Source organism: Gymnogyps californianus, chromosome 1 (assembly GCF_018139145.2).
Source record: "Gymnogyps californianus isolate 813 chromosome 1, ASM1813914v2, whole genome shotgun sequence".
Taxonomy (NCBI): Eukaryota; Metazoa; Chordata; class Aves; order Accipitriformes; family Cathartidae; genus Gymnogyps; species Gymnogyps californianus.
The window spans coordinates 100,869,027-100,895,126 of record NC_059471.1 but is presented as its reverse complement, the minus strand read 5'-3'; the positions used below and the strand labels follow the sequence as shown (position 1 = coordinate 100,895,126).

The 26,100-nt window shown below is 47.8% G+C and overlaps 1 protein-coding gene across 1 annotated transcript in view; it reads left to right on the top strand.

Annotated features, from left to right (window-relative positions):
• Positions 1 to 1,474: 1,474 nt before the first annotated feature.
• The window catches only part of SIM2 (SIM bHLH transcription factor 2), a 58,552-nt gene continuing 33,926 nt past the window's right edge, over positions 1,475 to 26,100 (top strand). The window contains exons 1-4 of the mRNA XM_050913441.1: positions 1,475 to 1,689; positions 11,067 to 11,149; positions 14,157 to 14,246; positions 20,511 to 20,619. Of these exons, the coding sequence (XP_050769398.1) occupies positions 1,515 to 1,689; positions 11,067 to 11,149; positions 14,157 to 14,246; positions 20,511 to 20,619 (457 nt within the window). The 5' untranslated portion in view covers positions 1,475 to 1,514. The remainder of the gene's footprint in view (positions 1,690 to 11,066; positions 11,150 to 14,156; positions 14,247 to 20,510; positions 20,620 to 26,100) is intronic.

Sequence of the window (26,100 nt, the reverse complement as noted above, 5' to 3'; positions counted from 1 at the left end):
TGCAGCCTTTGCTAAAGAATTAACCGAGGAGTCCACTTCAGAGCTCCTTCTGCCCCTGGAAAAAAAAAAAGGGGGGGGGGGAGAAAAAAAAAAGGGGGGAGATATCGGTGCTTTCAGGCGAGGAGCGTGGCGGCTAGGATTTCCGAAAGGAGGGGAATTTTACCTTCGATCCTTGCCGTATGGTGAGGATCGCTGGTCCTTGCGGGAGGTGAATGTAGCAAACCCTCCCTTTGCCTTTGAAAGGCATGTCTATGCGAAAGAGCCACCGCTTTGCTCTCTAAATACGTGACAAAAAAAAAAAAAAAAGAAAAAAGAAAAAAAAAAAAACAATTCCTGATCTTGCAAATTCTTTTTCTTTAAAAGGAGGAAAAAAAAAAACAATAAATAAATCCAACAAAATCAATCCCGCGCCTTTGCCAGCGCTTGGACTTGTTTGGAAAGAGACAACGCTGAAGTGGCACTGGTCCCGAGGAAAACAGATCCTTTAATTTGACTCCGCATGAGAACCACATTTGGAGCTGGGCGCAGCGGCCGGAGCGGCGGGAGCAGCCCCGCGGCCAGCAGCCCCCCGCGCCCGCAGCCCGCCGCCAGCCCAGCCCCGCCGCCGCCGCCGCCGCCGCCGCCGCCGCCCCGCGGGGCTCGGCGCCCCCCGCGCCCCGGCGCTGAAGCAGCTCCTCGGGGACGGGGGAAAGCGTCTTTCTGCCGCAAGACCAGCCGCCGCCCGCCGAGAGCTGGCCGAGAGGGGAACGTCTGAAGGAAATGCGAGCTTGTGATTTCGGAGCACTCCAGCCGTCAGCTCACTCCGCACCGGCTTTGACTTTCGTTTAGCGGGGGGCTGCCTTGCCGGCTCGTCGTCTCCTCGGCATCTCGGCCTCCGGGACCAGATCATTTTGCACTTCGTTAAACGAGCAGCGCGGTCTTTCCTTTTCTTTCTTTTTTTTTTTTTTTTAAGAGACAAAGTGTCCAAAAATGGTTCAGCCTGCTTAGCCCAATGATTTCTTGCGTGGACGCTCTATTTTTAATAATTTATTGTTATTATTTTTGGACGGGGAAGGATTGAGTAGAAGAAATCCTTCAGTGAAGGGAACCCAGTGATTTGCTCCCCGTTGAGGAGAAGATCCGATTCCAGCTGCAGGCAGAGGATCGTGGTTCGTGTAGGTCTTTCAGTCTCGGTTTCGAAGCGCTAGATATTGCAGGGTCAGAGCAGAACTGCCTTCTCCCGAGCGGCTTGCCTGTCGTGGTTGTGGCTCAGAGATCGCCTCCCCCCTCCTCGCACCATTTCTGTTGGTGTTGTTTTTGTTTGGTTGGTTTGGCTTTTTTTCCCTCCCCTTTCCCCCTTTTTTTCTTCCCTTTTTATTTTTTTTTTTAATTATTATTTGATTTGATTTGGGTGAACTCCCTCCCTCCCTTCCTTAAACGAAAATACTAACTCTGAAGCCGAAATCCATGCCCCCTGCAATTCGGAAGGATCGGGTCTAATATGCCAGTGTCATCTTCGCCTTGCAGTAGTCGCGATGAAGGAAAAATCCAAGAACGCGGCAAAGACTAGACGGGAAAAAGAAAATGGAGAATTCTACGAACTGGCCAAACTCCTGCCCCTGCCCTCGGCCATCACCTCCCAGCTGGACAAGGCGTCCATCATCCGCCTCACCACCAGCTACCTGAAAATGCGAGCCGTCTTCCCCGAAGGTAACCACCCCGGGGATCCCCGGGAGGGGCCGTCCGCCTCCCGCCCGGCCCGCACAGGAGGGACGGGGCAGCCCTGTGACCCGAAAGGTGGTGGTGGTGGGGGGTCACGTACCCCAAGACGAGCCCGCATCGCCTCTGCGTCCTGGGAGGAAGGGGGATGCTTGCAGGGGTCCCAGCACCGGGTGGCAAACGAGGGGCGAGCGAGGGAAAAGCCGCCGGGGGTGGAAAGGAGCCCGCTTGCCTGGGAAGAGGAGGCAGCGCTGCGCTGCCCGAAAGCTGAGGCTTGCCGCGGGAGCGGCGTGCGGAGGGCGGGCTGCAAGTAGCAGCTCTGGTCCTGTGAGGCCTAAACCCGAAAACAGCTCGTAGGAAAACGAGCCCCCCGGGAGCCGCGCCCGGGGGTACGGGCTGCGCGGGGATCCCGGCCGGCGGCTGCGACGGGCTGGCGGCGGAGCGGGGGTGGGCAGCCCGGCCGACGGCGGCGGGGGGGGCAGAGCCGTCTGGTTAATCCCCCCCTTCGCTCCCCTCCTCCTTTGCTGCCGGTTCAGCTCCGTCTGCTCGGGGTGACCGTCCCGAAGAGAGCGGGCTCCGCTCGGCTCCGCCGTGCCCGGCATCTGCGGCCCCGGGAGGCAGCCGCCCGGGCCCCCGGGGGAGGCCCCTCGGCACGGCGCTCCTGTCGGTGCCCAGGCACGGCCTCGGGGAAAAAAAACATAGTGTGGGTGTTATTATTATTTTGTTTTGGTTGGAGTTTTCTGGAGGTAGGGAAGCAGGCTGGGAAGTAAGGCGCGGCGGCTTCGCAGCGAGGCACTCCGCCTTCTCCTGGGGCCGGGGAGAGCCGGGAGGGCCGGTCCGAGCCCAACCTGCCTCCGAGCGGGGCCGGGACCCCGCTGCTCCCCGGCCGGGGCCGTGCGGAGCCGGGGCCGGCGGGGCCGTACGGAGCCGGGGCCGTACGGGGCGGCGAGCCGCCGGTGGCTCCTGCAGCTCTTGTCGGAGGCACGCAGCAACGAGGCCTGACACCTCTCTCCCCGTCCCCCGAGGTCTGGTAAAAAAAAAAACCTCCCCGGCCAGCCTCGCACCTACACCCCGAGCGTCGAAAGGGCGCACGGTTGGGGCCGCTTTGGGCGAGGGGAGGCAGCCAGCCGGCACCCGCGGGGAGCCGTCGGCCGCTCGTCCTTTCCGTGCCGCCGCTGAGCTGGTGGGAGACGTGAAACGAAACGCTGGTTAGTGTCTGCGGGTGGCTAAATAAAGCCCAGCTCCCCCCCTTTGTCATTTGTTTGTGCCTCTCCGGACGGGGAGGGGGTGAAGGAATTAGCAAATTCCGGAGTGGAAGGTCTGCTCTCCGTCGCGGTTTCTAAGGAGCTTTATTAAAAGGATGCAAATTAAAATACATATAAGGGGGGAGGGGCGGAAAAAAAACCCTAACCCAAACCGAGAAAAGCTTACCGTTATGGCCATCTAATTCAGTAATTTCGAGAGCAAGTACTAGCAGTGCTACGGAAAGCCAGGGCTCCCGAAGCACGCCGAGCTAGCAGAGCAAGGGGAAGCGAGGCGCTGCTCCGCTGCAATTTCCAGCCACAATCCCCCATCGGGAAACTTCCCGACGAGAAATAGCGCGTCGTAATTTCGGGGGGGCGCTCGCCGGCCCTGGCTGGGGAGCATGCCCCCGAATGGCTTTGATTTAGGAGGGAAAAAAAGTGGCACGTTTCGAGATGCTGCTGGATGTGTCCCTGCTTTTCCAGCCCTACTGATCCTCACGAGCAACAAGACGACCCCGAGAGCAGGTTTATACCCACAGCTCGGGTGTGTTTCATGTGTCTGTCTTCCTTAAACAGGCCGGGCGTGCGCTTCCGCACACTCTGCTTATTAAGAGCAACGTTTAAATGCATACAGCGAATTCCTGATCTTTCATCGTCTTAAGTATGGATGGAAATACATTCAAAACCGAAGCTTTGCATCCAGGGATGACAGGCCGGGAGAACAACCTCCTCCGGCCCTGAGCCGTGCGTTTAGTGCCTGGGAGGGTGGAGGGTAGAGGAGGGAGCCGGAGAGAGGCGGCCGCGGGCAGTGCCCGCTCCCCCGCCGGCTGCAGTAGGGCGTTTGGTGCCGGGCGGGGGGGTGCTGCCCGACGGCACACGGTCCCGCATTACCCTAACTCCCCTTTCCCTCGGGATTTGTCTGCGGAAGGAGGGGAGAGGAGGTCCTCTCCCCCCCCCATAACCAGATGATGGTTTCCAGTTGGCTTTACTGGGAAGGGAGAGGGGGAAGCCCAACAGCCCCAGAGGGCTGCCCGGCACGGCATCTTAAATTCTGGGGCAGCAAGACCTGGGGAAAGCGCCCCTTCGAGCATGACGGACCCGATGGCTGGGGGGGGACACACGACCCACTTCCGAGGTCCTGGGGCTTGAAATAGAAGTGGGCACGTAACAGGCCCCCTCACCACCCGCCGGCCCCTGCTCCCGGTGCAGCGGGAGCCGCGCCGCCCGCGCTCTCCCGGGAGTCGCCCCCGAAGCGGCTGCTGCCGCGGGTCCAGCGCCCCGGGCCGCCCCGGCCGCCGTGACCGGCACCGTGGCATCACCCTGTAAGTCTCAAGGGAGTTTACTTCTTCCAGCCCGCGGTGTCGGGGGGGAACAGGCCTGAGACGCCTCCAGCATGCGTGCTAGGCCCGGGGTAGCTGCAGCCAGCGTGATCAGAAACGTTGTCCAGCTATAAAACTGGCTTCCAGCTCTGTCTAGACTGGAGGGGAAGAGAGAGAGAGAGAGGGCTGTGTTTTTAAAAACTCCGGTGGATGGCTTTCCCCCACCCCCACTCCCCCACCCCCCCGTTTTATTTCCAGAGCGAGCTGACACATAGTTTAGGCAAAGTTTGAGACCCTCACCGAGGTGTCTGATCCCAGCTCTTCGACAAGGCTTGTAAGGGGGTTCAGACAGGTCTCCCCCTGCTCACCCCGGCCGGGGTTTTCCCGAATTTTGGACTGAACTCACAGATCCCCCCGCGGAGGCGCCCGATCAGGCTCCAAGAAGTGAGAGTGAAAGGAGATTTATATTCCAGCTCATTTCTCCCCTCAAAGTGCAAGCCCTGGAAGGCACAATTCCGTGCTCCGATATCACAGATTTTGCCGTGCGGTTTCGCTCTGACCTTCAGATTCATGAATTAAAGTCCAGGAGACAGCAATCTACAGCCTCCCCCGCGCTCCCGCTCTGTAAGATCGTCTTCTCTTGTGTTTTGATTTTTTGCCAAGGCATTTATTACTGTAGAACAAAAATACACCACGGGACTTCCTCCGTCTTGACTGTCAGTATTTTTATTTTTTTCTGAAAATGAGCTAATGAAAGAAAGAGACGCGAGAAAAAATCGCGTTCAAAAACCGCGATTCTCTGCCCCCCGGTTATGGCAGACTGGTTAAATTGTGACCCTCTCCCTCCCCCATCCCGGACGCAGTTTCCAAAACTGACTGTAAAACTGCACATTTATGGATGTTTAAACCGGATGGGAACGAGCTAATTAATAAGTGACCCAAAAGATAATGGGCGCTATACAAAATAATCTGACTAAAATGACTGAGCGGTAGATCTTAGACCTCTTTCTTATTCCGAGACTCAGACAATAGAAATTACTAGGAGCATACAGAGTTTTCGGTCCCTATTTAAACTTGGCCGTGAATGTATATTTTAAGAAAATCAAGGCGAATTGCAGCCATTTCATCTAATTTTCGTACGCACTCGGAAGAGGTTCATTAATGAATGAAATAAATAAATAAAGCCCGAGCCGACGGCGTGAGCAATCCCCCCTCTTCGAAACCGTGCCTCTGCTGTACTAACCGCTAATAGTGGCATTAAAGGTCTTACTAAAACAAAAGTGCCGTCAGGGTTTCCCTGGAGCTGCGCGGCCGTTCCCAGGCGGCGGGAGCCGGCAGCCGTGCGGTGCGGGGACGGGCGGCGGCGGCGGCGGCGGCGGCGGCGGCGGCGGGGTGGCTCTGGCCTCTCCCGCCCGGCAGGGAGGGAGGGAGGGAGGGAGGGGGTCACTGCCGGGGTAGCTGCGGCTGTGCCCGGGACCTCGCTGTTTGTCGTGCGCCCGCTTTCGGGCCTGTTAACATGATCTGGTGTCTCTGGCTCGCCGGCAAAAGCCGGGTTTGGGTTTGTCCGGGTGTCCTGGAGGGCCTTTTTGTTGTTTTTTATTCTCTGGGACTTGGCCTTTTTCTGTTTTCCTTTTTCTTTTCTTTTTTTTTTTTAAACTAAAGTCTTGATCTTTACGTCCGTCGCTCCCATCGCCCAGCCCTCGGCCGCCTTTCGCGCCGGTGACGCTGAAGCCCACAGAGAGGAGGCGGGCGGCCCGGCACATCCCTGCCGCAGTTAAGCTAACGCAGCCCTGCTCCTTCCCAAAGCGACCCCGGCGTGGGAGCCTCCCCCGCCGAGCAGAGATTACCCCCACCGGGGCCGGGGGCTCTCCGTCGGCTCCAGACCCGTCCCGGACTCTCGGACTCGCCTATTAAGCGTTGCGATCCTCTGTGCCGTCGGGGCTGAGATACCTCGCCCCCCGCTGCAGACGGGGCTTAGGGCAAGGTGTCAGCTCTGACCCTCGCCCAGAGCCCCGCTGCCTCCCCCACCTCACGGGCTGACAGGCCACCCCCTCCCCATCCAACCCTGGGCCTCGCCTAAACGAGGGAGACAAAGCTAGACGGAGGGCAGGGGCCGCCTCCGCCCCGTCCCCGGCGGGGTGCCGGGGCTGGCAGCTCGCCGTCCCCCCGGTAATTTCCCCGTTGGTCTGCCGGCCGAAGGAGGCACAACTGCCTTGGGGAAAAATCCCCCAGGAGAGGCGGCGCTGAAAATCCCGGCGCTTGTAGTTGACCCAGGTTCCTTGTGAAGGATAGCGATTGAATAACGCGGGGGGACCATGCGCTCCGGGGGAGCCGGGGAACAATACAGTAGACACAAAGGAAATACTCCAAGTTACAGGGCAATCCGATACTTAACATAATACATGGCTAAGTAATTCTTTTAGCAGAATCCCAAGCAGAAAAGCTACCGGGCTTTCAAATGTGTGTGTATACGAATTTATATATATGGAGAGCAAAGGTGGGAGTTGTTCTCAAATATTTCTAGATCTTATTACAGTTTAACTCACCCTCCTCCCTGGAAACTGGGAAATGGTACAAAGTGAACGTTGAGGTACTTTGAAAAACAGCCAGAGATGTCAAAGGACGGTGGGGGGGAAATCGTGCCCAGGTTTGCCGAAGGGAGGGGGACGCGTTCGTATGAGAACCCTCACGTCTTTCAACTGCAAAAGTAGCACGTACTTTGGGGTGCCTGTGCAAAACCCCCTCTCTGTCCCTGGGACGCCGTCGTGGGAGCCGAACCTGCCGCCCGGTGCCCGGGGGTTGCTGGGGGGCACAATTGCGATCAGGGCCGGTTATTTCCCCCTTAGCGTTGCCTGCCAGGCATCCCGCTGTGCCCGTCCTGCCCCCCCAGCACGGTCCCGGTCCCAGTGGGGACGGGACCGGCGGTCGTCACAGACACCAGTAAATGGAGGGCAAACAAGGAGAGGGGGTCATCTCTCATCCATGTTTGCCGACGGCGGGATGCCGGGAAAGAGGAGGTTGCGCCTGGGATCGGCGAGTCACCCTCCCCGCAGGCAGCGCTTCGTCCTGCCAGCTCCTGCCCGCCGGGGCGGGCTCTGCCGCTGAGCCCGGCTCCTGCTCTCCGGGCTTTACCCTACCGGCAGCGCCCGGAGTCGCCCCAAGCCGCTGGCTGTAGGCGATCCCCTACCCTCTAGCACGGCAAAGAGGCTGCGCTGGGGGCACAGGCCACCCCCACGGGTGTCCCCAGCATTTGCAGGAAGGATGCGCCAGCTGCTCGCTCGCTCGCTCGCAGGGAAACCGCTCTCTGGGCCAGCGTGGCAGGTAATTCGTGCCGCAATTTTTAAAGGTTTCCTTCGAAATGTCCCGCCCGGCACCGCACCGGCTGCACAGCCGTGTCGGAGACCCGTCAACCTCCCCCGCCGGAGACCCCTTCCCGGCCGGGGCCGTCCCAGCAAACTCCCACCGCGTTTAAGCGATGTAGGAAACGCTCGCTTTGTATCGGCAGCTCTTTTGGCCTCGCTCCAGTCCAGTGAGTGAAAATGTGCGTTATTTAGTGGCTGGGCAGGAGCGGCTCGGCTGAGTCTATTGCATCCATATGTTTACAGGACGTACGCTGCGCGTTTGCAAATCTCTCGGAAGACGAGCTAATGGGCGTTAGTCCTTTATCTGAACGCAAGGTTTTGTTCGTTTCGTTTCCACCTTTAAAACGATCTGCTGGTGGATTAAATGATAAAATCACCGGCTTTAAAATAAGCTTAGACGAATGCCAGGCTGATCCACCGAACGTGTTTACGTTTGATGCGAGTTCGCAATTGCAACTCCAATTTAAAATTTCAAAGGGAACAAATCTGCGGGAGTGACTTTTTTAGTCCGGGTTAGGAAAAAACCTCAAAAATAGTGGATATTTTGGGGATGCTGTGAAACCGTACCTGGCCAGCCGTAACGGACGGGACGGAGCAGATTGCCACGCACGGGTGGGGCAAAGAAACCGTTCGTTCTTGAAGAGCTTCTTCGTGAGTGGCTCAAAGAATAAATCTGCTTCGTCCTTCGGAAAGTTAGGGCTCGGTTCAGGACAGTTTTTACACCGCTGTGCGTAACACCTTTGTAGGGTTACAATCCCATGTTTCGAGATTTGCAATTAGTAAATCGAAATAAGGGCAAGCCGCGCAGCACCAGGACTGACTCTGTCGTTTGCATTTGTTACCGTCTCGGGAAAGAGACTGCAGGATGTCTCTGCGATCCTCAAACTTTTCGCCCCAGGGGAAGCAGCGTTTCAGCAGAAAGAACATTTTAACGGGTCCCTGGAAGTTTAGGAGCCTTCTCCAAACTGCGAATTGGGAAACGGCGGTAGAAAAGTGTGACTTTTCGTTGGCTCTTCAAAGCAGATTTCCCAGTGTGTGGCCAAACACTTCTCTCAGCGAAGGGAAGGTGTCTTTCCCCTACCCACAGGAAAGCGCAGCCGCACACCGTGCACTTCTGCGGCGCGGTTTGGAGAGACCCGCTGGGGCAGCCGGAGCGACTGACACGGGGTGGGGAGACAGACGCCTCTTCTTGGGACCGACCTTGGGTGCTGCTACTGCCTTGCGACGGCGAAAAGGAGGCGCCAGGGCCGGCGAAGGTCCCCGGGGTACCCTGTCTGGCGCTGGGAGCCGGGGGCTTCTTTGTGCTTGCCCGGCGGGCGCGGGGCCGTGGGGCCAGGCTCCGCTGACACCGGGGCACCGGGAGGAGGTGAAACTCGGGGGGAGGCACCGCGGGCAGCCGCACTTCGCCACGCGTCCTCTCCGCCGCCCCCCGTTCCTCCAGTGGGAGATCCTGTCCACCCCAAGGGAGGCCCCAAGAGCGGGGAGAAAGGCTCCCATCGTTTCTAGACCAGGGCTACCTGTGGACGCCCGGCCAAAGGATAGGCGTATCCGGGAGGGCTTCAGGCGGGGCGTTTGGAAACACGCTCCAGAGCTGGAGCTTAGGGCAGGGCTTTCCGCCTGGGTGCCAGCTCCTTCTCTCTCCCGTAACGGAGCCGAGCGGGGCTCCCGCTGCAGAAGCCTTTGCCCTTGCAAGCTTGCCGCGGGAGGTTTCTTTGAAAGCACCTGGTCAGTGAGAGGGCACCGGAGGAAAACGCGGCGCTCGGTTTCATGGCTGCACATCAGTTTGCAGCGACGCTGAAGGCTGCCCGGGCTGAAGGGCGCAGGGCTGTGCATCCATCGCACGCGTGTGCGCCCACGCGAAACGCTACAGACGGGACCCCCGGGGCCCCCGGCCGCAGTGAGCCAGGGCGCTTGTGGAGTTCGCGGCGCCGCACCCCGGCCTCCAGCACCGCCGAGCTGGCAGCACCGAGCATCCCCGCCTTTCACCCGCCACCGGCCCTTCCGCAGCGCCTCTCGGCTGCAGGGAAGCAGGGGCAGGAACGCCCTTAGGGCTCCGTGGCCTCTCAGAAGCGGTGCTGTAGCCCCGAGGGCTGTCCTTTCTCTTCAAAAAGGAGGCATTAAACGGATGCGGTCCCGTCCCCCCTTTCTCCCACCGTCTGTGAGCTCTTGCGGGCAAGGGCACGCTGCAGAGCCTGCCATCAGGTGCCGACATGAGTTTCCAGCTCTTCAGCTGGCACGGGTAGTGGTCTCGGCTCCACCGGGGAGCTGGTGCAAGCCTTCTTTGCATGGAGGAAATGAAAAACAAACAAACCAACCAGCCAACCAACCAACCCCATACCAGCTCCCCCCCCGTCCCCGTCCCAAGCCCCCCCTTCCCCCACACGTCTTCGTCAATAACCTTTCGCTGTCACCAAGGCAGTGCTGGCCGCACGGGCTCCCCCCAGCCCGCCGGGCAGCGCTACGGCGGAGCGGCGGGGCCGGGTCGGGCCTGTCGGGTCAGCGGGGCCGGGGCTCGGCCGGGGCCGGGCTGGACGCGGGCAGGGGTGGGAAGGGGGCGAAGCTGTGTAGTCGCGCCGGCAAATTGCTCGGTCCCCTCCGTGCGCAGGTGAAGAGGCCGTCGGGGCAGTTTCTCCCCGACTGAGCTCCGGCCCTCTTTAACCTCCTCAGCCCCCTCCTCAGCCTGGACCCGCCTTGGCCAGCGTGGGGGTGGTGGGCAGCGGCACCCCCGCGCAAGCTACGCTCCGGCCCAGCCCGCCGGCCGGCGGCAGGAGTGGAGGGCAGCGGGGCGGGGGGGCCGCGCCAGGCAGGCCCGCGGCCGGGTGTCAGGGGCCGTCCTGCCGCACCTCCCGCCGGGAGCACGCGTGGCCGGGGCGGTAATTGAAGACAGGCGAGTGTCTCGCAGCTCCTTGTGCCTCCCGTGTGGGAACCCCCCGCTGGGCGCCAAGTGCCCTGCGCTGTGCCTGGCAAGGCTGCTGGCAGGCCGGGTGCTCCGCGCCTGCCTCCGCGGCGGCTCGTCCCTCGGGTCCTCAGTGTGTGGCCAGCCTTCCGTCAGCCCGGCCGCGGGGGAAGGGGGGGACGGGCACGGTGGTGCTGGCAGGACGGTGCCGGCATGGCCAGCGAGGGGAAGGGGTTGGGGCAGGCGCCTCCCTGGGGGCGCGCTGGAGGGCGGGCGGCTCTCCGCGGAGGGAGAAAGCGGGTCCTCTGGGGTGCCCTCGCCGGGACCTCCAGAAAAAGAGCAATGCCCTTCCCATGCGTGTGTGTAGAAGGGACTCGGCCTTTCCCACCTCCTGAGCCCCCACGTCGCGGCCTGGCCCGCTCCCCGCGGGAGAAGGGGGGAGAGCGGGCGGGTTGCGGGCAGCGCGGTCAGCGTGTGTCCCGCCGGGGAGGCAGGGCGGGCCCGGCTCCGCTTCCCCGCAATAACCAGCTCCTTGGTTCCCTTGCAGGTCTGGGCGACGCCTGGGGACAGCCGAGCAGGATAGGGCCCTTGGACAACGTGGCCAAGGAGCTCGGATCCCATTTGCTTCAGGTAGTGGACGCCTTCCTCCTCTCGTAGACACTGCGCATCGCAAGTCTGGTGTTGCGGTGCGAGCAACCTCCCGCCTCTCCTCCTCCTCCTCCTCCTCCTCCTCCTCCTCCTCTTCTTCCTCCTCTCCCCCGCACCGCGAGAGGAGCCTGGGTGAACCCTTCCTCTGACTCCCGAGACTCAGACCGGCCTGGAGGGGAGAAAAACCGAGACACCAACCACTTCACATTTTTTTTTTGTTTGTTTGTGTTTGTTCTTGTTGTCGCCTTCGATACTAGTAGAAGTAACAGCTTACCACGGCACTAATGGGCTGTCTGTGCATGCAAAGTGTCTCCCAGCCGTAAAAGCGATAACCAGACGCCCCAGAGCTGCGGGGGATGTCCCTCAGGCAGCCCTCGGCGAGCGGCAACGGGGAGCGCGTTTAGGCTGGAGGAGTGCCGGGCACCGGGGATCGTCGTTCTCCGCCGGTGACTCGGGAGGGGAAACCCGTAAGGGAGCGCAGGGCTCCCGAGGCGGGGGGTGAACATCTGGATTAGATCTCCCGTGGACGTTAGCACCTGAAAATACCGTTGTTCACAATCCCGTTGATCTGCTCTGGCATTCCTCTGAATTCCCCCTGCGTAGGAGAGTTTAGGAAGTCGTAGCTTGGGGCGTGTGTGCCAGCCGGGGAGGGGGGGGGGGAAAGAAATTACGTTTAGCTCCATTTTTTTATATGTGAACTTAATACAGCGAGGGTTTTTCTCCCCGATTTTAAAGACCTAGTAAACCGTAATCATTTAACGGCCGTTTTTATTGTGGGAGGTTAATTCCTGGTCACAGAGCTGGAGCTATTTTAACTGTTCGCTCGGCTGGGGATAAAAACCTCAACAGAAACTCTGTTCGGGGCCTGTGGCCGCTTCCCCCCGCCGAGTCGCCGGGAGGGCTCGCCCACCTTCGGCCCCGCCAGCCGGTGGCGCGCGGGGCGAGCCCCGGCCGTTGGCCCCCCGCGCCCGCCTCGCGCCCCGGCCGTTGGCCGCGGCCGGAGGGCCGCGCGCAGCCCCCTCAGGTAGCTGCCGTTCTCCCCAGGCTGAAGCAAGCCGCAAGTAGGCTGGGCGAGGTAAAGGGGCGGCAGGGTGGGCTGGCTAGGAAAGCTGTTCGAGGTCGTCCGACATTGAAAGTGACGTGCACAGTTATTTATTTGTTGCTGCAGCCCTGTAAAACGCCATCCATTCTTCTGCAGTAAAAAGAGAGCACGCTTTCGGTAGGGTGATTTGAAGCATGCGTTACTGACCGCATATAGTAAATGGAAATTGATAAAGTTCAAACTATATCTCATGTGGAGGTATTTCTAGCCTTGAAAATTTTGTTCTAACTAGCTGATGTCCTATCAGCTCTTTCCGAATCACTAGTCTACCTAGAAAATACATACCCAATTATATCATAAAAATCATTGTTGTTACACTTGCTTCTCCTCCCTGTTAGCCATTTCACATTTTGTCTGGCATTAAATGAACTTAAGTAACATTATATGCTAATCACCTGTAATACTCATTTTACAGTTCAGTTATTTCTGAATTATGAATGTTTAACATTTTAATAAACCCACATTTACTGTAAACTTTTTAAAGGGTTCTTTCCACTGAAACCTTACATGTGAAGTTTCAGCTTCAATATGCTTTTCTGTATAGGAAAGTTAGAGACCTACTGCACCATATAATGCAGTAATGGAAGCATTGACACAGTTTTAGTTATGATAATGGGTAGAGCAATTGCAAGATGACAGTGTTTAAAAGCAAAGTTATGGCTAAGGGTGCAATAATTTATTTCCCATTATAATACTTCTACAAAATTTAATTTATGTTCCAAAAAAAGAAAAAAAGTGAAGGCAAAGAGTAATCTGGTTTCAATTACATGCTGTAGAATCATTAGTAGGCCAGAGAATAATTTGGAATATTTTCTTATTGGGGCAGTGCTGTAAGAGCATGAAGCATACAGGATTTTATTGCTTCTCTCCTGGTTCAGTAATTTAAAAGATGAATTAAGATACATGTTTGTTTTATCTGTGTAGTGTAAAAATTATTCTTCTCTTCCAAATGTATTTTCCAGTGACATTCATATGTAGGTGTTGATCAAAGCTTCCTAAACTGGTTAGAGATAATAGACACTTTTTGACTGAGGATATAAGATACTCTTGAAAAAATGCCTCAAATTGGGCACTGAAGAATCAAGGTACCGCCAAACTGATAGTTTGTATGTCCAAATCATGGCCAGTTTTGGCTAACCTGTACCATTTGCATCATATTATTTTTTCTTGTATGAATGATATATGACTAAATTAAACTTCAGTTTTTACTCACACAAGTAATATTTACCTTCCGGTCAATATCCCGTCAATGAGAATTTGTAAGATTGCATCTCAAGTTTGCATTGCGTATTACCACTAGTCGAGATTCACAGACTGTAAGGATACAGCTTAATGAGCATTAATATCTCTCTTCAAGTGTGATAAAGTTTTGCATGCTGATTCATTTTACTTTCTTTTCCTAGGTTCTCATAGTTACATAGCAGACAGCCCTCTGTTCAGAAAGACATTATTAAAAATATAGTCAAAGAAATGTAAAGCATTGCTTACAGTATCATTAAATATATTGCAAATAGTGGTAAGCTGTGTCTGCCAATTATACCATAAAAAATGGCTTGCGTAGTACTAGACTTTCCCCTAAGTACCACATAGCTCAGGATTTGTACTAAGTACTAAAATAACCAGAATCAACAGGAGAATGTTAACTTAAAGTGAAGCAGTAAAGCTAGCATCTGTAGGGGGAATGAATTGGATTTCACAATGTGTGCGTGTGTCGTAGAGTTTGTAGGAACAGCATCAGATAAAGGTTTCTGTTCCTTAAATTTTGCTGCTATTTGCTGCTGTTGAAGTTGGATAGCAATCTTCCTCCAAAAGACTTCAAAAACTTTTTCACTGTAAATGGTTTAAACAGAGTGCTTGCTTTTTACCGTACATATTTCTCTTTTTCAGACTTTGGATGGCTTTGTTTTCGTGGTAGCATCAGATGGCAAAATAATGTACATCTCAGAAACAGCATCTGTACATCTAGGCTTATCTCAGGTATGAGTGATTTATTCTGTCCATCTGTTTAATACAGATACTAGATTTGGAACCTAATACTGGTATCTTGCCATGTATATAATGTCATTGTTTTTTAGGGGTATTTGAAGCTTTGACTTTGTTCTCTGACAAATGGCCTTACTTAAATATTCAAGTTTCCTTTACTTACAACCACATCATGACTGTCTTTATATCTTTTCTTGTTCATTGTATTTTACTCCTCATTACCTTTAAGAAGGGCAATAAATAATATGATATTGCAAATTGCAGATATATACAGAGCTTGAAACCCAAACCTATTGCTTGTGTGGTAACGCTATACGTCTGAAATAAAGTTTAGAATTCAAGTCTATATGTTTTAGATTGTGTAAGATATTGAGACTTGCTATGAAATAGAGAGGAAATCTGATGTGGAACATGAGTTTTATGGTAAATGTGCTTTAGGAAAAAAAGAAAAGGGGGGCAGATTTATGAGTGTTCACATGGAATTCAGGGTAGTTTTTCCTGAGTTTTTCCAGCTCAGTGGTCTTTTCAGTAAAGCGTTTTATATGGTTGTGATAGAACTCATAAAACTCAGTTTACTACTGTTCTGCACAAGAAGTATAAGGGGGTTTTATTGTTTTTTTTCTTAGAAGGACATTTCTAATTTTTTGCCTTCTTGGGATAGGCACAAGGGCAAATAGCCTGAATTTATTGCAGAGTGCAAGTTTCCATACCTTTGTGTGTAAATGTACTATACAAATTCATTGGTAGCACCTGACCTAAAGCTTGCCGAAATCCAATAGAAAAACTCCTAATTAATTTCACTGGGCCCTGGATGAGACTTGCAAGAAACAGAAGTGTTTCTTCGGAACCAGTTGCAGCTCAAACACTTCTCTGAGTTAAAAAAAGTGAAATAAATACTTAATAGCAGAGGGAAGAAGAATGAGGAGATGAAGGTGAGAGAGAGCAGGATGTTCTGAAAATGTCTGGGGAATACGCCCTGTGGCTATTCCAATAGCCAATAAACAGAGAAGGGGCTGAATTGTGGAGATTATATGTGTACTTTAACTTTGGTAGTAACTAATATTTTTGATTGAAAAACTGTGAAGTTCTTTGGATGCGTGTTTACAATAGTGATACTAGAGTTAGTAGCTGTGCGAAAAAATAGAATTCTAAACAGCTAGAAAAAGCAAGTATATAATGTGATAAACACCGTTTCTAAATCCAAAGGCAACTACAATCCCTGTTTTTGTAATCTCTTTTAGAAAAAGTAATTTTGAGAATCAATATTCTGTGTGGATACTTTTTTCCTGCCAACTTTAAAAAATGTGTCCAGGGAACATTCTTAGTTCAAGCAGTTTGTTCAGTTGAGTCTGTTACAGTATAGTATTAGTCGTTTCATAACATTTAATGCACGTTCATATTACTTTAAATATTGCTTTGTTTTAGAATAAACTTTCCTAGAGAATGGCCATATTTTCTACTCTGAATCGGCAGCCTTATTAAATGTTTTTCTCGCCTTAACTTTTTGAAAAGTTCCACCACGTTGCTGACTCCTTAAATAGATTCATTTAGTCAGTACAATTATTCCAAAGCACTGAGTGTTCCCATCTGCCCTTGCTGAAGTAGAGTCTCATTGTCCCGTGCTGCTTGCTGTTTGATAAGTGCTTAGTGATCTTCCAGGTTTTGTCCAGAAATTGTTTCTTTCTTTTCTTTCTTTTTGAGGAATATCAAGTCATCAGATCTTGCAGGTCTCAGTATTATCCAGTCATCTGGTGAAATTAAAGAACTACGGGATCAGTAGGGCACTAAATAGACTTTGCCACATTCAAGGAGAGGGGACTGAAAGCGTCACACAGGCTTTAGTCACATTTAGCCCTCATACCCTTACGGCCATCTGCACAGGCTGAATTCCATGTGCATTGCACATGTAAATATCTATAAACCCTTAGTGCAAGAGCTGCCGAGGAAAACTAGAGGATTTGGTCATATTGCTCATTGAAGTCAGTTTAATAAGCAAAATCACAGATATTTCACTTTAGCAGAGATTTGTAAATGAATGGGCTGTATCCTTGAACTCCCCAGAAAGCTATAGATCGAAGAGGACAGAGGGATATGAAATTTAAGGGCATGTTTTAGACTCTCAAAACACTAAGTGCTCCAGCAGTTTCACAGCGCACAGTTTTTATTTACAAATACAAAACCCCAGCTAAACAAGGCAGTGATTTTTTCCCCCTCTTTCCTCATACTGTTTTATCATCTAATCTGTTCTTGCTATTTCTCAATGCTCTATTTTTGAAGGGACAATTTTGCTTTAAGTAGTACTAGCATTAATACTAGGCTACTCCTACGTACTAGGCTATTAATACATTAACACTAGGATATTCCTGTAAGCTTCCCAGGGCTCTAAATGAGTTCTTGTTCCTACTTCTCTGGAAATCACTGGGAATTTTGCCACTGACATCAGCAAGAATAAGATTGGTCTGTAGAAGCAAATTCTGCGAGTCTCCCTCACCAAGTCATAATCCCACACTATATTTTCAACAAGTGCTCTTATAGAGCTCCAGCCAATACAAGCTGAGACCAGAGTGATGATGATTGTAGAAAATCTTTTAGAGTGTGCATAGAAAGGCCTTTTTATTAAATAATTTGACAATTAACTAGTCCACACATCAATTTCCAGTTAAAGTGTAATTTGTTTAAAAATATATATTTAAACTAAATAAAAAGTCCATTTAAAAATATTTTGCAGGATATTCTTGGAGTTCTACTACAGTAGCCTTTATCTTCTAGTTGATCTTGAATTTAACTTCAGCAGAAAGAAATTAGAGCTTCTGAATAACCCTTCACTGGCTGGTGTATTTAAGCTAGTTTAAAATTTAAAAACAACATTAAGGATTGTTTTTCAACACTACTTCACTCACTTCTGTCTGCAGCATCAGAGAATCAGAAATAATATTTCTGAAAAGGCTACATCTTAATTTGTGGACCTGTCACTTAATTTGTGGCTTTGGATTTTGATCTGCCTTTGCTCTCAAATGTAACAGTAAATATTGTAAATAGTGATGGTTAGGACCCCCTCCTCCATCTAATTTCAATTGGCCTCAGACCAGTGTTGAACTGACTTGTACTAGCTGGGAGAGCCAATTCCTTGCCTCTTTTTTTCCATGGATAACAAATAGGTTCAAATTCCCCAAATATTTTTTCCCCTTAGAGTCCAAAGACACAGAATGGAGAGGAAAATCCTCCTAGGAAACAATGGTGAAAGATTTTTTTTTTTTTTTAATTTTGAAGGTCTGGAGCTTATTCCAGCTATTTTCTGGGTCCATGAGGGAGCCAAGCTTATCTTTGAATTTTGATAAGTCTTGAAATATTTAACCACAAACATCTGAACTTTTCCAAGAGTTTACTTTACTTTCATCAAGTAAGTATATGAAAGGCAAAATATATAATTATTTGCTCTAGAATCCTTCTACTTAGTCCTCTGTGTTTATTATGAATCGTTTCTTGGCAGGAAAAAAATGTGCAGCTGAGTTACACATAAAAAACCTCTTAGTAGGAAACAGCGGTATTTGGTAGTAAGCAGGTATTTACAGATATTAAAAAGCTGCATCGAGGAAGCTGGTTTAATAATCCTGAGGCATGGGATTTTAGAAGGTTCATGAATTGAACCATATAATTTATTTTTTTAAGTTTTCAGTGTTTCATTGTAGGCTTTAAAATAGCATGCATGCACTATGCATAGCAGGAGACTGTGGTCAGTTTCAAAATTATGTATACATATTTGGGTTATTTGACTCTTACATAGCCCCCATCTCTTTGCTGACGGCTTTATGTTTCCACTTGCATTTTTACAGTCAATTTTGGTTTCAGCGTCGTATGTTCACCTCCCGCTGATTTTGCTGGGGTTGCAAATGCGTACATCAGAGTAGAAAATATTCCTATGTGTATAACAAGAAAAACTAGTCATTACTTTGACAAAGCACTTTAGTTTTGAATTTTAGATATAAGCCCTGGGATACAAATTACAGTTTGGATAAAACTGTGACCTTGGGTCCAGTCCTGTGAATCCTGTGAACAAACGTGTATTACTGTGAGTAGTCCTTTTGAAATAGGTAGTGACTTTTGGAAAGCAAGAGAACCCCATGAGTTATACTTTGTAAGAGAGCAGATGCATGTTGATGTGGTTATGGTTATACTCAGTAATAGCAGAGATGCAACAAGATCTTTTGGATTACTACAGTGATGTTGCTAGTCAGGTTGGTTGGTGTTGGTTTTGTAAGAAAGTCTTTATATTGAAGGGAGAGATTGTTTGCACATAGCCACCTATGAACGATGGGGTTTTTTTGGAAGCAGTATTCTCTGATATAATTGTTTTAATTTCAAAGGCAAAACATACTCTTCAGCAAAATCACTATTAGCCAAAGATAAAATAATAAGAACAGGGTCATAAGTGATACTCCTTTTGGTTTGAACACTGACCACAGCTGTGCATTTTTGCAACGATAATTTTTTTCATGTTCTGGTTTATTAAGCATATAGGCCAATGAAATTCCCATCACCATAAGAATTATCAGAATTTTTTAAAAATCGGTTTTATGTGTCTGTAGGTGATTATGATATTCACAGAGATAGCTATGGACATTTACAATATGTTTTTCCCCATGTAATTAAAAACAAACAGAAGCATTGAGAAGCATGACTCACAGTGAGATTGTATATTTTCCTTCCTCGCCCGCCACTAAAGCTTGAATATGGGGTGTTACTATAACAGGTCTCCACCTGTTACAATCCTGAAAAGGAACAGCCAGTGCTTTTTAAGGAGAACTTTTAGAGAAAATTATATAAATGAAGCAATGTAGATAATGTCCTTTCCCCTTCTCTCTCCTTCTCTCTCTCCTTCTTGTCCCCTCTCTTCCTTTCTTTTCTTCCTGTCTTTCTCTCTCTTTCTTCACCTCTTTCTCTCTACCTTTCTTCCTCTCTTTCTCTCTCTCCAGCTCTCCTTTCCTTTTTTCTCTTTCTTTCTCTCTTTTTTCCCTTATTCAGTAAAATTTTATTCTGGTTAGAATGTCAAATCAGTGTTGGTGCTTTTGTTTTTGCAGGGAGGGGTTGTTGGAAAGAAGCAGTGGGGAATAGATGGCTAGGAAAAAAGTTAGTTTGCATAGTCTTGGGAAGAGACATTCCATGAATAATGCAGAAAATGGAATGATGAGAAACATTTTCGGAAAAAGATTGCTTTGTGGGGTAGACAACTTCATTTATTCCAAAGAAAAGGCAACTCACACATCTTAGCAAATCAGTAGGATTGGCTCAGAATAATAGGTTAAATTACTTCACCTCTCAGCTGTCTCTGATCTTGGGGGCCCAAGGCACATCAGGCCACACTGAACAATTGGGCAGCCTGACACTAATTTAAAACACAGGCTCAAAGTATTGGTTCACTCCTTAAATCAATTACTGCATCTATCTGGAGACTTTTGTTGGTGAGTTTTATATGCGGCAAATAGAGTTAGCAAAAAGGACATAGGGTGCACGCCATTCATTTTTTTGCGCAACAGTTATTATGGGTACAACAGTGGGAAAGACAGAAATACATTCTTGTGCGAGCAAAGTTCAAGTGAGAAGAAGGAATACACAGATATTTAAGATTTATCTAGTCTTTACTGTGCATGTTTACTGATAGCAGTGAAGGCTCAATCCAGAGCCCATGAAAATCTATGGAAGTCTGCCTTTTGAAATCACTGGCAACTGTTCTGAGCCCTTCACACTACTGTGGATTGAGTATGGTGGATCGTCTTTGAAAAGACACAAAGGAATTGTGTAAGTCTAGTGGTTTGGCTCTGAAGGCTCAGCTGCCAGCTGAATGCAGGTGATAGATTCTGGGAACCTGTAGAAACATTATTTTTTTTGATATCTGTCTTCTTGAGAGACATTAATACAGTTCACAGAGATTTTATCCCATTTTGTGGCAATCTAACGTTTCTACAGCTGCTCTAGTTTATCACTTCATTTGCCAGCTCTCTCTAATAGCAGCTCTTCTGTATCTGGGTCATCACCAGAAATTCCCACAAAAGCCCCTACAATATTAGTTACTGCTGAAGAAGGAATTAACTCAGTTTAATTGGTATAATTTGGAACATAGTTTTGATACATTCAATTTATGTTTTCAAAATTGTGTGTAGTTACCCAGATGCAGTGTATGCAGGTTACTTAAGAGCAGTTTTGCGATAGGAAAAAAAATAGCCAGCTGCACTGCTTCATGTGTTACATGTCTCTTCACAGGTGGAGCTTACTGGTAATAGCATTTATGAGTACATACATCCTTCTGATCACGATGAGATGACAGCTGTTCTTACTGCTCACCAGCCTCTTCATCCTCACCTCTTACAAGGTATTTGTGTGATCTGTGATCAAACTAGCATTGAAAAACTAAAAAAAAAATAACAACCCTAGGCTGAAATGTGACAAGTTCATATTTATCTGATATGAAGCTTTGTACGCGAATGCAGGAGGAGCATGAAGTTGAAACTGTGACCCAGGATTTCATTTTATTGTAGTAAAGGGAATAAGGTATCCTAGATTAAATAATGCTTTTCCTGCCGTGGAGTCCATGCAGTTTTAAACAGGTTTTTAGATTTTGCCCAGTGGTCATTTCATCTCTTTTATTTTGTCATCACTGTTGAGGTTGCAGGAATGTTGCAATGGTCTAGCTGTGCACAGCTGCAGCTACACGATCCTAGCGGAAAAAGAAAAGAATAATACATTAGGCAATTGGGAAATAGGAGGACACTTTTACTGTCTTAATAACAACTGTTAAATTTGAAGCTTGGACAAAAAGCCAGACCTAATACCCTCCACTGTAGGAAGAGCAAAAATGAGGTTTGTAAATGACCTAGACTTAGAAACTCTCATAAAAAAAGTGATCTCTCCGGGAAAATAATGTCCTATTGCCTTGATACTGGATTGCTGATTTGTCAAGCCTCTCCACACGTCCTGTTTAGGTGCTGCAGATGATTCACCCACATGTACCCATACAGCATGATGCTAAGCTGGATGGAGTGTCAGGGAAGACAGCAGAACTCTTATTGATTATGTGAACGCTGGATCAGACTGTCCACCCTGGCTGTGCTCAGCCACCACACATAAATATTAACATAACCCTTTGTGTATTAAGTTGTTACTTCAGTGCTGTAACTCCTATATAACTAACAAAGATATACTCATCGTTGCATTATCTTCTTCAGTGGCTTTTGTTTCCTCAGTGGCGATTCTTTGAATTTTAAAATATCAGAAATAATCTGGCTCCATCATGTACAATGTGCTTTCACATATATTTCATAATTGCATAATCAGTTGGAGCTCACATCCTGCTAGTTCTTACTGGCCTTCTTAAGGCACAGCCTCTAAAAGCTTGAGGAGCTTTGGGTTCGCACTACAATTCTGTTTAGGATCAGGCTTTTTTTTTTTTTTTTGCAGTTCTGGTGCCTGTGCATTTTCTGTACTTGGTGATCTCACCACAGTTCTGACTGCTGTGATTCCATCAGCGCAGAACCATGTACCCTCTGCACGCAGGGAAGTTTAATGTGCCTGGAAGCATATGTACTGCTCTGAGTGGTGTAAATGGAAGAATTATCTTAGCCTCCTTCTCTTTTCTTCCTCCCCAAACAAGTTGTCTTGTGTACCCCTTGGTGTCTTGAAAAACAAACTCTTATTTTTCTTGGACTCTTCTGATTCTAGTGGTCGCTTGACTATTTCATAGTTTGCTCATTCCTCTGTCAGGGATTTTTTTTTTTAATGTTGACTTTTTAAAAAAACAGCATTTTTTTCCTTTTTCCTACCTTACTGATAAGCAGAGGGGATACCTCTGGTATAAATCCATGACTTTTCATGCAGTTCTACTGGTATCCAGAATTAGTAGTAAGACATTTTTATACCCACTGTCTTGCCAATGGCAATAGCCTCCTGTTTTTGTTACAATTTTTGTTTTTAATTTATTAGTTGGAGATTTTTTACAAATTTAAAGTCATGGGCAACTGATTGGAATTAATTTCTATGTCAAATGCAAATAAGCCTGCAGCTCTTCCTGTTCTCTCTTTAGTATCATGACTCTGGTTTACCAGAAGCAGTGAGACAGCACACTAGTACTGCAGTTCCAGAAGGGGTTTTTTTGTTCAGAACTAGGTACTGCCTGTTTCTTGCTTACATTTGGATGTCTCTGGATGCTTATCTTGCCTGTTAGCATTTGTTTTCTGAAACAATCAGGTGTCTCTCATTTTAGCTACTTATGGTCAAATTCTTTATTTCCTTAACAAATTCTCATCACTGTGAAGTGTAATTCTGTTCTGGTTGTGTTTGCAAAGACTTTACACACAATTGAAACTGTTAATTTCAGTTTACTTGCAACTGTTTCAATCTGAAATTCTCCTGATGGTATAATTAGCCTCAAATATATGCCTCATTCTCTGTAGCTTTCTTTACCTCATTCTACATAGATGCTGTTTGTTATTAGCATCAAGCTCTGGTTTCTCAATAGTGCAAAGGTAAAGGAAAATTTACTGTGATCCATTTACATATGTTTTATTTTGTGTAAAATTTTGTGTAGCAGAGGAAATTCATAAAAACCTCAAAACAAGAGCATCTTATTTGGATTCCTAGACTTGGAGAAGATAAATAAAAGAGTTAAGCTGTGTTCTGGTTTGTATAGGGATTATTTTATGCAAATCATACTTCAGTGTGTCTCTTCACCATAAAATGCATGGAGAGGGTGTGTTAAAATATTCAGAATACATAGCTAAATCTTTTTAAAATGAATAGAGTGACCAAATATTTATTTATATTTGTCTTCCCTGTGCCAGTAGTTCCCTTTTCTGCAGTGTATACATTTTATACATATATATCTTGAGGTATAACCTGAAACTACCTGGCCTACAGGAATCAAAGCAGATTTCCTATTTTCCTTCAGTGAAGCCCTGAAACCTATTTGATAAATGACAGGAATGAAGCAACTTCTGTCTGTATCTTAGTAGATGTTTTGAATATTTAAATAAAACATGGAGTTCTACAAATAACTTAGGACAGAGGGAAGTTGAGTGAAATTGGTTTTATTTTCTAATAAAAAGGAGAACAGACTTTTAAAAGAGCATTTTTTGTCATTTCAGTTTGATTTTACCCCTTTTAATCTTTTAAAACACGTCTGAAAAATCAAGTCACTGAGTCGAATAAAAACTTGCCTTTTATAACTTTATTACTTTATAGATCTCTCCAATCTGTGGTATTACTCAGGAGTAAAATCAATATTGCACTGCAGACACAGACGTTTATAACACAAATTTACATCTTGGCTCACATAACTTTACTTGCTCAAGATGTGTTCTTCAGCTAATTCTCAGATATGTATATACATTTTTAGTTCAGTTGCTATTTCAGCAGTTGTAGCCGGATAAGATCTATTATGATAGAAATAAAATCACAAATGTGAACATAAGTATCTATACTTTGTGGTATTCTGTTACTGGTTTTTAATAACTCAGAGTACAGATTATTTTTGACCTCCAGTTTTACAGTCTTTGTGAATTTCGATGCTATCCCTTTATTTGTAACTTCATTTGCTTTTAGTCTTCCTCATTGTCCTTCATTATTCTCTTCAAACCTTCTCTTGTATTTCCAGTGCTTCATCAGTTCCATAGAAGCTTTTCTGAAAGGCCAAACAACATGAGAAAGGTAGAAGCATTGCAGCTGTTGAGCTCTGGAAATCTTATTTGCATGAGTTTTATTTCTCAGGGAAATGCAAATTATTGCTCACTGCGTAAAATCAGACATAGTGTGGATTTCTTTATATCATGCTTACTGTCACATTGTTTTTCTTCAGATAACTCAGCCTGGTACTCAAAAAGTGATATATTAGTTTAAAAGGTACAAGCCTTCTTAAATGATAACTTTTTAGTTTTTTTAAGTTTGCCCTGGACTTCTAATGTTTCATGTACAACAAGGCACATCTTCTAACATAGAGAGGGTAGATACTTCGTTTTTTTAAAAGACAGTGAAAATTCTTGAATAATCACATGCTTCCAGAAGCTGGGACTTCATAGCAAAATAAAATGTAATAAAATTTGGGAAAATGGATGTTGGTGAACTAGCTGTTGTGTCATCACTCTTTAGATAAGTTCAGTGTGGCACTACAGCAAGTTATGGTAAGGAAAGCTTTTGGGGCAAGAAACTGGAAGGCAGCAACTCTGAGAAGCATTTAAAGGTCATAAAGGACAAACAGCTCGGTGTGAGCTCCTGTTGTGAAGCTGTGGCAAAAAGGGGTAATGGAAAATCCTTGTGCATATAAGCAGGGGAATAGTGAACAGGAATAGCAAGGATGAGTAATTGTATTCTTTATATAGTATTAGTGAAATGGACACTCGATTTTTCTGTATAATTCTGTTGTCTACTTTAAAAAAAAAGTGGCAAATTGGAGAAAGTGCAGAAGAGAGCAACAAAAAAGATTGAAGGACTGGAAGGGCTTATAATGAGAGATGAAAGAACACCATCTGTTTGGTTTATCAAAAAGAAGATGGGGAGGTGACTTGATTACTCTGTGTGCATACTTTCAAGGGAAGAAAATACTGGGAACTAAAGGACTGTTTTAGAAGAAAAAACATATCAAGGACCAATGTCTGTGAACTGAAACCACAAAAGCTCAAATTAGAATAATGCATACATTTATAACTAGGAGTTTGATTAACCACAGGAACAAAATACTGAGGAAAGCAGTGGTTTCTTCCTCTTTTGATGTCTTCAGATCAAGGCTGTATGCCTTTATAGAAGATATGCTTTAGGCAAACAGAAGTTACTGAACTCAGCACAGGAGTAACTGACAGAAGTTTAATGAACTGCAATGTACAGGTTACACCTATGATCTAATGCTCCTTTCTGGCCTTTAGAGTCTTCAAGCTATGACTCAATGAAAGCCATAAGCCCCATGATCTGTGGAAGCTTTGGAGAATTTCAGCTTTAATTTACAAAGTCTTTAAGCTGCCTTTTTACTTGCATGACCAGCACTGAAAATGTAAAGAAATATGTACTGATCCCTTGCTATGAAAGAAGCCAACAGCTGGACTCTCTTTCTGAGGGTAGCTGGGGTGGCGAAAAAGAATAATCTCCCTCACATACACATTAAAGGTAGGATATGCCTCAGCGAATCACCTTACTTAAGTCTTTAGGCCAACTTTGCACCAGTTGTAACAAAATGAATCCATTATATTCAACTGGGATGGGTTAGCAGAAAAAGAAAAAGAAAAAAAAAAGAAAAAAAGAGAATAATTTGATATCTTTTCCAAACGATGTGTACTGGCGGTGCTCAGATCTCAGATGACTTCACTGGCGCTTCACACCTTTCCAAATGTTGCTTAATGTATTTCTGGTCTGCAGCATTTTAGTGTGTTCTGACTTAGTTTTGTACCTGTGAAGCCTTACACCTCAGTTTTGCTCTCCCTATACCATCTGTATCTGCTGCATAGGCTGATATCAGGATTCCTGGGCCTCTATCCTAAGACATGCAACAGTTAACTAACAGGAATGTGGGAATTGTTTCATGGTGTAGGGCCGAGAAACTGATTTCTTAGGATGTAGAGAAGTGGTTTTGAGGCATGCTGTCTTTCCTTGAGCACTTACAGCTCTGAAAGCTTTTCTTTTCTGTTTCTTCAAGTAGTGGAACTAACAAACTGGGTCCACCGGATGAGATTCTCCTGCTGGGGCAGAAGGTAGTCATCCAGCAGGGCGGTTGGGCTCCAAAATGTGGGGATGATGAGGTAACAGCAGTTTCTGAATCTTGAAAGACTGCAAGGTTACCTTTATGACCGACTGTAGAGACTCAGTGCATGCTGTG